General features: G+C 37.3%; 1 protein-coding gene across 9 annotated transcripts in view; it reads left to right on the forward strand.

Moving 5' to 3' along the window:
* TCERG1 (transcription elongation regulator 1) overlaps positions 1-13,655 on the forward strand; it is a 60,551-nt gene that overhangs the window by 24,509 nt on the left and 22,387 nt on the right. For 4 of the 9 annotated variants that reach the window (XR_010752010.1, XM_066388171.1, XM_066388172.1 and 1 more), the window contains 6 exons: positions 3,504-3,664; positions 4,354-4,425; positions 5,664-5,720; positions 5,874-5,940; positions 8,377-8,512; positions 9,326-9,415. Coding sequence is in view for 8 of the 9 variants with exons in the window: in XM_066388171.1 (XP_066244268.1) it covers positions 3,504-3,664; positions 4,354-4,425; positions 5,664-5,720; positions 5,874-5,940; positions 8,377-8,512; positions 9,326-9,415 (583 nt within the window). In the remaining variant the exon portion in view is untranslated. Of the gene's footprint in view, positions 1-3,503; positions 3,665-4,353; positions 4,426-5,663; positions 5,721-5,873; positions 5,941-7,275; positions 7,378-8,376; positions 8,513-9,325; positions 9,416-13,655 lie in introns of all 9 variants that reach the window. The other 5 variants (XM_066388173.1, XM_066388176.1, XM_066388177.1 and 2 more) reach the window with 2 other exon arrangements.

Raw genomic sequence — 13,655 nt, forward strand, 5'->3', positions numbered from 1 at the left:
GTTTGTTGTGCATAGATAGCTTCTCATATGTGCTTTGACGACGGAGGAGGTACTCAGGCTGAGCTGGTGACCCCATGCTCAAGCTTGTTAGCCAGCACTCAAGCCGAATGAGCCCACGCTCAAGCCGGCAACCTTGGCATTTCAAACCTGGGTCCTAAGCGTCCCAAGTTGACACTATCCACTGTGCCACCACTAGTCAGTCTGTTGTAATTTTTTTATTTAAAAATCTAAAGGAAAAGAGATCAGTACCTCTGACTAAATAGTCAGAGATTACATGTTTTAAAAATTTTTTGTGGCACCCTAGTTGAAAATTGCTGGTCTACAGCTTCACCTCCAACTTGCTTCTCTTGCTTTTTCCTCATTTTTGTTATAGAAAGAATAAACATGTTTGTTTTCTAGAGTCCCACAGTCTGGATTTTATATTTGCATCCCATGACATTGTTCAGTCCTCCATTTTTGAATTTCCTCTAAACTAGCAAGCAGATAGAGAGAGGTGATCAGATTCAGGTTTGAGTCTTTGATCAAGACTAGTTCATAAGTGGTGATGTGCCTTGCCCTCAGGATGCATCAAGGTGTTTTTTGTTTTTGTGATGTTAGCAGCCATTGCTGTAATAACTGTTTCCTAGATCAGTGGTTTTCAATGAGGAGTAACTTGGCTGCTTCACTCTCTACCCCCCAAATTCCTTATCAGTGGATATTTGGTAATGTCTAGAGATACTTTTGCTTGTCATAACATGGGAAGGTATTAATAGCATTTTATATTTAATGGATAGAGGCCAGGAATACCTCTAAACATCCTACCATGCATGGGACAACTCCCTATAAGAATGAATTATTTGGCTCAAAATGTCAGTAGTGCTGAACTTGCAAAATCTGGCCTAGACCCATTAAATCATTAAGGGTTGAAAGTGGTAACAATATATCCTATCTTTCCTTTTCCATTTATTAACTAGAATACTTAGAGATGCTTTTCTTACCAACATTGTTATTTAGAGGTACAAATTGCATAGGGAAGAAAGGATATAGCAGTTTTCAGAATGATGAATTGGTTTAAGTATTACAAATTCATAGATTTAAATATATTTATGTTTCTGTCCATTGCAGTTATTATTTTTATTGATGTTCAGTTGTTTCATTTTTGCCTAGGCCAGGGGTCCCCAAACTACGGCCCCCTGAGGCCATTTATCCGCCCCCGCCGCACTTCCGGAAGGGGCACCTCTTTCATTGGTCAGTGAGAGGAGCATAGTTCCCATTGAAATATTGGTCAGTTGATTTAAATGTACTTGTTCCCGTTTTGTTTTTTTACTTTAAAATAAGATATATGCAGTGTGCATAGGGATTTGTTCATAGTTTTTTTTATAGTCCGGCCCTTCAACAGTCTAAGGGACAGTGGCCCCCTGTGTAAAAAGTTTGGGGACCTCTGGCCTAGGCGAAGCCTGTTAAGGTTGAGTTCTGAGGGATTTTTTTTTGTTTTATTACAATTGTCTTTGATACATTCCTTTCTGCTCGTAAAAGATATTCCTAGCTTATCTCATATATTTCCTCTCTTGGACCTAGATTTTCCAAGGAGCCCTGGTGTATTTTGGGGGGAAGTGACATTTTTAGGCCTCAGTATGGGATCTAGAGGTAGTTGTTTGTATTTAATCAGTCGTCGTTTTTTGACCTCTGGTAGACACAGATGGATTCATTTAAAGATACATCGTGAGTTCGAGCCATTACTTTGATTCAGGTCTACTGTGTGATTTTTACTGAAACTTAACATCTATTTTAATTCTTATTATTAATTTGCTTTTAACACACATAAGTCATAGGTAACAATACCTACAATATCACTCACAAATGTCATTACTGAAGATAGTTTAAGCTTTTTTTCCTAGTTATTTTTATGTTTAGGGCATATTACTCTAGGGATGTATAGTTAAAGGCATTTAAAATAGGTTTTTATGTGTGTGTGACAGAGAAACAGAGGGATGCACAGGGACAGACAGGAAGGGAGAGAGATGAGAGAAGCATCAATTCTTTGTTGTGGCTCCTTAGTTGTTCATTGATTGCTTTCTCATATGTGCCTTGACTTTGGGGGATACAGTAGACTGAGTGGCCCCTTGCTCAAGCCAGCAACCTTAGGTTTCAAGCCGGCAGCCTCAGGGTTTCGAACCTTGGTCCTCTGTATCCCAATCTGATGCTCTGTCCACTGTGCCACCGCCTGGTCAGGCTTTGCTTGTTGTTTTAAAGTCTTTGTCTTATTTAAACAGTAGAGGCTTTGTTTGATAATTTCAATACCTAGGCCACCTTGGGCTTGGCAGCAGGTGATTAACTTGAATATCTGGCTAAAATGACCTGTTTTTTCTTGGAGTTTCAGCTGCCTGTGCTATTGCCATTATGTCACTGTGTGACTAGGGGCCACCCTCAAGGCAGAGGGTTGAGGAATAAGAAATGAGAAGTTTATTCCCCTGCAGTTCTTCTCTAAATTTTGACTCTCCTCCATACTTTTTTTTTAACTTTATTATTTTAACTTTTTAAACTTGATTATTTTAACTTTTTTTAACTTTATTCTTCACATAATTGTTTTTTCTATTTTGTCTGAGTTTCTGGTTGTAATGAACAGGAACAGTGAGCTATAGTGGGCTACTGTGCCATAACTCAATCAGTATTTTTTATTTTTTATATCACATATAAGGGCTTCCTGGAAGGTTGCATTTGAGTAATTTTGGTTTGGTAAGAAATATAAAGAAGTATTATCTAACAGGGTGCTAAGGTATGTTATTTAGCTTTTTTTTTTTTTTTTTTTTTTTTTGACAGAGACAGAGAGAGGGACAGATAAGGATAGACAGGAAGGGAGAGAGATGAGAAGCATCAGTTCTTCGTTGCAGCTCCTTAGTTGTTCACTGACTGCTTTCTCATATGAGCCTTGATGGGGGGGTTAGGGGGGCTACAGCAGAGAAAGTGACCCCTTGCTCAAGCCAGCGACCTTGGGCTTCAAGCCAGCAACTTTTGGGCTCAAGCCAGTGACCATGGGATCATGTCTGTGCTTAAGCCAGATGAGCCCATGCTCAAGCCGGCGACCTCGGGGTTATTAACCTAAGTCCTCCGCGTCCCAGTCTGACGCTGTCTCCACTGCACCACCGTGTGGTCAGGCTGTTTTTTAGCTTTAGAACTGCTTAAGTGCACTCATGAAACACATATTTGTCATGAAACACATCCTTTGTGATAATTAAAATGCAGCATTCTCAATTTTGAGTGTGCCAGACCAAGTTTCTGAGCATTTAAAACTCTGATCACAAATTGCTTTGCTTTTCCCAGTTTTCTCAATACATTAAATGGCTGTTTTAACCCCAGCCAGTCAGCTCTCTTCTGCTTTAAAGGCCATGTTTGATTCTCTATAAATATAAGTAATAAAAACGTGTCCTTACCCTCCACATCCCTTTTGACAGGATGACAGTAAAAGACCTGGCTATGCCATGTGTTTCGTAACCTAAGGTGCTGATACTTGAATCGCTTCCTAGGTGCGTTGTGTGGACTGGTGATGAGCGGGTCTTCTTTTATAACCCAACCACCCGCCTTTCTATGTGGGACCGACCTGATGATCTCATTGGAAGGGCAGATGTTGACAAAATTATCCAGGAGCCCCCTCATAAAAAAGGATTGGAAGAAATGAGGAAACTAAGTAAGTTTTAAATTAGGGATTTATTCTCTCATGTTAACATTCTTTTGATATTTTGACAGAAAATTTGTGAGGTCATTTAGAAAACTTTGTTTTCAAGGAATATAAGAAACTTGAGAAATAGAAATTAGGTTGCTATGCTAGTTTGAGTTCAGTAATACAGATAGATATAAGAAACAATATGGATAAAGTTCAGGATATGTTGGTAGCACTGGTGTTAACCCATACTTTTTAGTAATCCTAAAATGATCCTCAGTGAGCCTTTTAGCACCTTTTGTGATGAGTGATATATTTACTAAAATAATCAAAAGTATATATTTAAAAATATTTTGTTTACTAAAATTGGTGATACTCTAAAATTTGGTAAACTTTATAAAAACATACTTTTGTGAAGATACACAAGCTTATTTATTATGTCTTTTAAACTATATAGATGAAATTCAGGGAGGGTAATTATGCTTTGTGCCTGATAATACAGAGCAGTGGTTCTCGAAGTGTGTGCCAGGGCGCACTGATGCGCCCTAGAAGATTTCCAGGTGCGCCCTATGATATTCCAGAGAAATATGTGCTTGTTGGGGACCAAAAAACTAACAGGGTTTTGAAGTTTAGATATTTTGGGAACAGAGGTGTGGGGAATTGGCTGTAAGCTGACAGTCTGCCCAACCCCCCCCCCACCTCACTTGCCTGATTAGGTTGCAAAAGGCTGTTAAGCTGTGGTGCTGGATTGTTTACACTACCCCCCATGTTCCCTGGAAAGACTGGAGGCAAGTTTCTTCTATCCTTTGTTTGGTATAAAGATGATATGTTTGGTGGGGGTTTTCTGCACTAAACACAATTAAGAGTAAAAAGAGAGGAAATCTTCAATGTATTGATGAGGAAATGAGAGTTTGCCTTTCAAATATATGCCCAAACATTGATGAAATTGTTAGGACACATCAGGCTCATGTTTCTCATAAACAGAATGAAAAAACACATTCATGTCGGGACCTGCCAAATTTACTAAATATTACTAAGAATGTATCTATATATAAAAAGATAACTTTTTTGTCATTTTTTAAAATTTTTTAACTTTTCTTTTTTACAAATTCTAAAAAGCATAACAAAAAAAAGTAACAAATTGTTTTTTAATGTCAGAATAAATTTTGTTGTATTTATTTCCTTTAATTACCATAAAACACGCTTGGACTTTATATATTTTTCTTTAATATTTGACTTAATTATTATAACACATTTCTCAAACTTGTATATAGTGCACCTACAATTATTTGTAGGATTTTAAATGCACCTCAACTTCAAAAAGTTTGAGAACCACTGATACAGAGACATAAAGTTTATTAAGAGGTTGACTTTAATCTACCTCATGTACAGACAGCATTCTAATATATACAATGAAGACAAATATTTGTAAATAACTTTTATTGCATATTTTTTTTACCAGTAGTTTGCTCTTGTGTTGATATGATTGTGTTGGTATAGAATCCCCCCATGTAGAATAGACTTATAATAAAGGAATCATTTAATACATACTTCAAATGAAGCAAACCCCAGTATATGTAATTTATAATAATTGATTGTGTATACGTGTACTAATATTTTCCAGTTAGAAGTGATTTCTAAATCAGTCAAACTTTGCCTACCTGGTGCTGAAAAGACCAGGCTCCAGCTTTTCCCTTCCAGCAGTATCTGTTGTATAGCTATGATATTGGTCATACTTTTATAACCATAGTATTGAATCATGCTAAGAAAGTTCTTATGAATCTGTAAATAGTCAACCCATTTATATGATAAATATGTGCATCAAAGAATCGTTTCAAAATGAAGTGAATATCTCATGTAAAGGGAGGCTAAATAGAGGAGGTATAGAATTACCATGCTTTGTTCAGTGTTCTTTAAAGTGCAGGTTATGGGGTAGGCATTTATATCAACTAATTTATTTTCGAAAGAAGATTGTGTAATATATGCGTATAACTAGTTATTATAATGTTTGAAATACTTTTGCCAGGGCACCCAACCCCGACAATGCTGTCCATCCAAAAGTGGCAATTCTCTATGAGTGCAAGTAAGTGAACTAAATGTGAATTGTAGCTTCTTTGTAATAACAGTTAAAGTAAGTAGTCTGGTAGTGGTTGGCAGAAGGAGTCACACCTAAGTATTTTAGTTGTTGCTTGCTTATTTTTATTTTGGTAGAGATTAATTAAATTTTATCTCGCAGTTAAAGAAGAACATGAATTAATGGAAGAAATAAATGAAGATGAGCCTGTTAAAGCCAAAAAACGGAAGTAAGTAATACAGTTTATGTAGTTCAGGTAGAGTTTAGCTTTTAGAAGTTGATGAGGTCACAGTCAGTTTGTGATTGGGGACAGGTAATGTGTGTGCTGTTAGGAGACAGAAGTGATGATTGCTCTCTTAGGCCTGATAGTGAAAGCTTTGCTTTAGAATGTAGAAATGGTGTTCCTTCTGTTGCTAGATTTGCAGAAGATTTGGTTATTCAAATATGTATTATGATGCCAAAGACATTTTAGGAATTAGTTGATAAATTATTTTTAGACATTCATTGGGCCTAAATTTTATAAGAAATAAATTCTTAAAATAGACCCCAACCAACACTATTCCAAAAATCTCATAAATACAGACTTCTCTCTCTCCTTACCTACTTGTCACTTGCCTAGTCCTTGATTCTGGTCATTTTACCTGGTGAAGAGGGACCCACGAGCTTAGAGAGTGCTCTGAGACACAGACTATGAAGTGGGAGCATTAGCGTTCCGGCCGAGTAGAACATGAACATTACTGATTATGGGGGTGGATGGGTTAGGGTTGTGTGTGCGGATGGGGAGGATAGGACCATTCTTCAGCAGCAGAAAGGAAAGTTTGAAGACATTCAGGTCTGCTTGATCATAGTCCTTATCTGAAAAGGACAGATTGAATGCAGCCAAATTGTGGCCAGAAAACTCCCCAGTAAGACAACCCGTGTCAAGGGTGGTTTATTTGGGGGAGGGGAGAAGTCTTTATTGGCAACAATCTTAAATAAAGTATTAAAAAAAAGTCACATAATCAACCATAGTAACACAGCTATTTTCGTTTTTGCAGTTTACTTTTTAGTTCTTGACCAAATGTATAAGTATTTTTATTAGTTGCAATCAACTGGTTTTGTGTTCCTTTTTAAAAAATCTAGAATAAGACATTTGTTTTGTTAATTATTATAAATGACTGTATTCATTCTGTTTATGTACCATAATTTTGGATGTTCCTACAATGTTAAACTTTTAGTTGTTTTTAATTGTTTGTTCTTATAGACAACTCTGTAAGGTTTTTAACTGCTTTTATCAGGAGAATGTCAAAGAAGTCCTTTATGTGGATTGCCCGAGCTTCTCTATTTAGGTACAAAGCTAAAAGCCTATTTTTCCTGGCTTAGTTTTTCTTTATTTCTTTCATTGAGATAGATAGTGATAGTTTGTATTGTGACATTTTCATTTAGTATATAATTCTATAAAGGTTGTTTTGAATAGTTAAATTTCTTGGATGTCTTTTAACTATTTAAATAGTTCTTAAATAATTATAAGAGGGTATATTGTTTGGCAAATTGCTTTTACCTGTTTGTTTTGTGCATATCTTAGGTCACAGACTATGTCGCTAAGTTCCTGCAGGTCATGGATTATGTCTTCTATTTCTTTTGAATCATTCCCTAAGTTGTTGATTACCTCTCACCATATTTGTGGGTTAGCCTTAGTTTCGTTTAAACTTCCCTAGGCTACCTTCACTTTTGAATTTTCTGATGCTCTGTTTTCCTAATTCCCTTAAGTTTATGTAGCGAATCGGAACCACTTTAATTTTTCTACTTAGCAGATCATGTATAAGAAGGCAGATCTGCTTAAACATGCCCAGCTATTATTGAATTACTTTTTTTTCCCACGTGAATGGGCCTTCATAGTGCAGATGTTTGAGAGGTGACTTGATTTCTTGTTCTCAGTCTCACTTGAGTACCGTACAGCAGCAGGGTTGCCCTGAGCCCTGAGGTGCTTGCTTTTTTGAGGAACAAGAAGTAGTTTAGTCATTGATGAACAGTTCTAATTCCACCTAACTACTCCTGGGCCTATGTTGCTCTCTGGAACCTGTTCTTCAGCTTAAATCTCAACTTATCACCCAGAAAGTGAGTAAAAAAAATGGCAGGTAGGTAAGGTATATATCTCACGTAGCCACTTGGCCAAGTTTGCAGATATTTTAATTTTATTTTTAAAATAAATATTTGAGATTACTAAAACACAAATTTTTATTAGACTTTAAATATAGTTTATGCATTTATAATATAAAACATTTTGGAAAATCCTGTTTTTCCTGTATCATTTCAAGAACTAAAAATTATATTCTGTGCTGTTTAATTCTAACATGTAGAATTTTACTGCAATGTGAAATAAATTTTTATTTTTTTTAAAGTAAGGTAGTTCATTTTGTAGATCAACTAGTGTCAAGGAGAGTATAAAAGTTTATTTATTTTTTCTTTTTGTAGCCACTGTTAACATCATTAGAAGCTTATTGTAACATTATTAAAATGAAAGTTGCTTATCCCTTGGAATTCATTTGATACCCTCAGAATAATTTGTTTTTGCCAAAAATATGCTGCTCAGTAGTGAGTCTTGAATATTCCATTTATTTAAAATTTTAGTAAGATTTCTTACTACTATTTTGTCAGTTGATGCTTTATATTTTATTTTTTATAGGAGAGACGATAATAAAGACATTGATTCAGACAAAGAAGCTGCAATGGAAGCTGAAATTAAAGCTGCCCGAGAAAGGGCCATTGTCCCTCTGGAGGCCCGAATGAAGCAGTTCAAGGACATGCTGCTAGAGAGAGGGGTCAGAAAACAATCTTTGGGGGAGATATTTCTGTTTTGTATAAGTAATATAAATATGTCTTGCTAAAAGGTCAAATCTAAGGTTAGTGCTCATGTTATGGGGGGGGGTAAGGGGAGCCTGTCAAATTATTACATCTTTTCCAACAGCCTTTTTCCTGGCTAATTATATCATGTTTAACTTAATGCCATTTACTATCCTTTTAAGTACAAATAACATTTAACATTTATTGGGTCATTAAATTTTGGTGAGTAATGTAAGACGAGTATTAACATTGCAGAATGGCGGACTGCTCGGGATAGGTAAGGTGTATACGATTCTTCTTTAATATCTTCAGAATGGCTTTTGGTTAAAGGAGGACTGGTACTTTATGATATTATTATTAATGAAGCTTAATTAAGAAGGGATTTCTTTTGATTCTATTCAAAGACCATTTGAATAAGTAAAATTGTTCAATTTTAAATCACAACATTGTTCACAAGATTGGAACAAATATGGGAAGTCAAAATACAGATCTTCAAGGCTTTTTCTGATGTACTGATTTTTAAAATGTCACACAGTAGTGGTTATTTTAATGAGTAATTAGATGTGTGTTATTTCTGTACAATATAGAAATGTTGAGAGCCAATTAGTGTGGAAATTTGCTATTGCTCACCCCCCACTGCTCATCATTTATTAGTGATGGAAGCTTCAGAATGGTGTTTGTTATGTCTCCTTTTTAAGCAGGTGTCCCGTAGATTTCAAGCAAAATTATATGACCTTTATGTTTTTAAAGCCAACGTAATTATGAAGTGCAATGTATTTTTTATGTTAAAGGTGTCTGCTTTCTCAACGTGGGAGAAGGAGTTGCACAAGATAGTTTTTGACCCTCGGTACTTACTTCTCAACCCTAAAGAGAGAAAACAGGTAAAAGGAGGATAACACAATTTAAGAAATGCACATTGCTTGCCAGTATAGACTTTAAATTGTAAGAAATAAAGTTCCATTCTTCTTTTTCCCTTTTCCTAACACAGTGCTTATAAAAACAACAGGCCCCTGTCTGAGAGCAGTCGTCTTCCTGTGTGTGTACCTCCCTGCCTGTGAACTACTTCGATACTTTTGCCCTTATGGACATAGCTGTTGCTTCATGAACTTTTTATCCTTGTGCCTCAGATACACTGAGGTTATAGCTAAGAAGGTTTCAAAATTCATTTCAAGACATTTATTGATTTTTTTTTATTAGGAAATGATGCAAATTTAGGGTAGAAAAACCCAAAATGTAAATGAGTAAAAAGGAAAAAAAGACCACTTAAAATTCTACCCAACAGATAGGACCAGCATTGAACACTTTGGTTTGTAGCCTTCCTGACCATGATGTACCATTTGTGTGTGTGTGTGTGTGTGTGTGTGTGTGTGTGTGTGTGTGTGTGTATGGGATAGAAAATACTCAAAGCCTTGTTTATATGTTTTATACACACGAAATCCACAACTGAGTGAATCTCTTAAAAATGTCTTTTCACCATAAACTTAGGATGCTTCAGGGTCTCTGCTGAGCTGGAGTTGCTTTGTTGACATTTATTCCTGTGGTGACTTGGTAACACATACCATCTTGCAGTGCTGGCTTCTAAAACATCGCACACTTCCAACTGGCATGTCTGAAGTACCGGCATTGCTCTGGCGTAAGGCGGTGTGTTGGACCATTTGCCTATGGTACTGTGGAGCTACAGCATTTCACTTGGTAGCAGTAGCGTCCATCTCCCGCATTTCTGGTATAATGGTTGGATAATTCTGTACACAGTTTGTGTCATTCTGCATGTAGGTCTAATTGTAAGTTTTTTATGACGACGAAATTTACAGTGTGCCAGACATATATTTTTGAGCTTGTAATAGGAAGACATGACTTCCCAAATATATTTACATCATCTTCATTTTAAGCACAGTAGTCTTTAAAACACACAATTTGTGTGTTGGTCTCATTCTCACCTGAGTTGATGGTCCTATCAAAACCTGTGAGTCAACCTAATTCTTCACTAATCCTGACTATACATTTCATCATCAAATCTACATTCAAAAACTTTTCTAAACCCAGCCTCTTCACTGTTTTCCATGCTAACACCTAAATTCAGTCCACCGCGATCAACTCTTCTCTGTGTAGCCCCTAATTGATCTGTGGCCTTCCTCTCCTCTGTCATCAAGTTTTTTTTTTTCCCACACAGTAGCCACTCTAATTCTGAGGTTTCAGGGACAAATTAAGGCTGTGTTCCCACGCTTAAAATATGTGCAGCGCTTCCATTTTGTTTAGGGTAAAATGAAACTTTATGATGGCCTGTAAGATTCTATGTATACCCATGGCTGCACTCGTCTTGAAGCTGTTGTCTTAAATTTATTTATTCTAGCCACACTGGTCTTGATATGCCAGGAACAGGTCAGTCCGGCACATTCTGGTACTTTCTGTTTCCTCTGCCTGGAGTGTTTCCCCGGTAGTTTGCATAGCTGATGTGTCATTTCATTCAGGTACTGGTCCAGATGGCTGCCGACCAGCTTGTCTCTGCCTTCTTTACTGTCTTCAGGGCGTTCTTAGCTCTTGTTGTCTAAAGTCATCTGTCTCTTCCATCTGCAGAATGTAAATTTTGTGAGGCGAGGAACTTTGTCTTGTGTATTGCTCTTGTGTAGTTCCTAGAACAATGCTTAATGTAAATATCATTGAAGACTTTAAAATTTTGATGACTCAGAATATTTCTGGCGCTGAGTGTTAATGAGTTTCTGACTGAGTGACACTACAGGTATATATTGAGAACTAAAATCTTTCTCAAATTTGAGAATATTTTGTAAGCTGATAGTGTTATCTCCTTATTAAAGTTACACTTAAAAAGAGAAAAGGTATTAAGCATTATTCTATTTTAAAGAGAAACTCTGCTTAAAGGTTCTCATGCCTTTTAAGTAGGATTCTTTTCTTATAATTGAAGTGTAAGAAGTGAGAGAAAGGAGAAGCTGACATTGGGTTTAGCATTTATTTTTCAGTCCTTTGTGTGGAGTGTTCTTGGGGGAGTTAGGAAGCAGGAGCCAGTTCAGTGCTGGATCACGTATTTACACCTGATAACTTCGTATCGGAATTCTGCGCTTTGATTGTAAAAAACTAACAATTTAATGCCTAAATGTAATTTTCATATCTTGCAGTTTTGCCTTTTTTTTTTTTTAGTTATCTGTAGACTTACATATATTGATTTTCCTTATTCAATATTTTTTAAAAATTTATTTATTGCAGTGACATTGGTCTGCAAAACTGCACAGGTGTCAGGTGTACAGCTCAACAGAACATCCTTTGCACATGGCATCGTGTGCCCATCGCCCCGAGCAGAGTCTCTTCATCCCCATTTTCCCACCCTTGGATCAGAAATGTTTTTATTTGTTTTGACAAATTAAAATGTGTGACATTTTTCAAAATAACCAGACCATTTCCATGCTGGATGTTAAGCTCTGGTGTAGGGAGAAGTTATGCTAACATTTCAAAAATTGAAGTACAGTAGAAATATTTTCATAGAGTGTACATTATTCAGAGCTGTATAAGATTGACAGTGCGCCAGTATGGTACTATATTACTAATATAATTACAGTACTCATGAATGGCCGCTGTCCATTGAGGCCAGTGTTTTCTGAATCAGTATCACATTATACATTGAAGTACAGAGATGTGAGAATCAAATAATAGAGACCTATTGAGGCCCTGGCCGGTTGGCTTAGTGGTCGAGCGTCGGCCTGTCGTGCGGGAGTCCCGGCTTCGATTCCCGGCCAGGGCACACAGGAAAAGTGCCCATCTGCTTCTCCATCCTCCCCCTCCTCTCCTTCCTCTCTGTCTCTGTCTTCCCCTCCCGCAGCCAAGGCTCCATTGGAGCAAAGTTGGCCCGGGCGCTGAGGATGCTCTGTGGCCTCTGCCTCAGGCGCTAGAATGGCTCTCATTGCGGCAGAGCAACGCCCCAGATGGGCGGAGCATCGCCCCCTGGTGGGCAAGCTGGAGTCTGTCTGACTGCCTCCCCGTTTCCAACTTCAGAAAAATATAAAAAATAAAAATAGAGACCTATTGAAAAGAAAACACAATTCCTCTGTACAGTGAATACTTGGATATCAAATATGTACATTTTTTCCCTGTACCAATCAGTTCTCCCACACCAGCTGGGTGTCCCGCGATTAAATTGAATTCTGACACTGTCTACCAGCAGTTAGCATTAGCTGTCACAGATTAAGGTCTCAGTCCCACAGGAGTGACCCTACTTCAGATACCAATCACAGCTAGTAAGTCCCCAGCTTAACCACACTTCTGTTTGACTTGGCAGCATTTCAGGGGTTCCCATGACCCTCTCTTCAGGTTTATTAATTTGCTGTAAGAACTCATAGAACTCAGGGAAGTGCTTGCTTCTGTTTACTGAGTTGTATGGTAAAGGAAGAGGTCTGTCCCTGTGAGTGGGGGCATGCCCCCTTAGCACAGAGATGTCTTCACCAACCCAGGAGCTCTTGGAACCCCTTTGGTGAGGATTTCTCTGGAGGCATCCATGTGCAGGCTCAGTTTATTACATCATTGACCATTGTTTGAGCTCCACTCTAGCGTCCTTTCCCTCCCCCGAAGTTGAGGTGGTCTGTAAGTTCCACCCCTCTGATCACAGGGTCTCTTCCTGACAACGAGCCCCATTCTGGTTTCCAAAAGTCACTTCATTGCCATAAATTTAAGTATGGTGAAAGGGGCTTGTTATGAATAACAAAACTATTTTCACCTTTATGTATTTCAGGAATGGGATAAGCAATTGCTTGGGTGGTTACAGGGGTTTTTTAGGAGCACTGGTCAGGAGCTCAGACAAAGACCAAATATATGTATTTTCTCATATCAAAATATCATTCCCATATTTTTGTAAACTTACATTTTGAAGAATAAAATTCATACAGAAAAGTTGAAAAATCAAGTGAAATTCCACTAAGTGAGTATACCATGTAATTTCCTAGCTCAGGAAATGAAAATAGTGCTGTATTGTATACTAAAAATTTTGCTTAGTGATGAGATCTTAATGTTAAGTGTTCTTATCACACAAAATAGTAATAAAAGGCAGGAGGGACGGTTTGGAGGTGATAGGTATGTTTATGGCATAGTTTGTGGTGATGGTTTCACAGATGTTTATTT

This window comes from Saccopteryx leptura, chromosome 6, assembly GCF_036850995.1.
Source record: "Saccopteryx leptura isolate mSacLep1 chromosome 6, mSacLep1_pri_phased_curated, whole genome shotgun sequence".
NCBI lineage: Eukaryota > Metazoa > Chordata > Mammalia > Chiroptera > Emballonuridae > Saccopteryx > Saccopteryx leptura.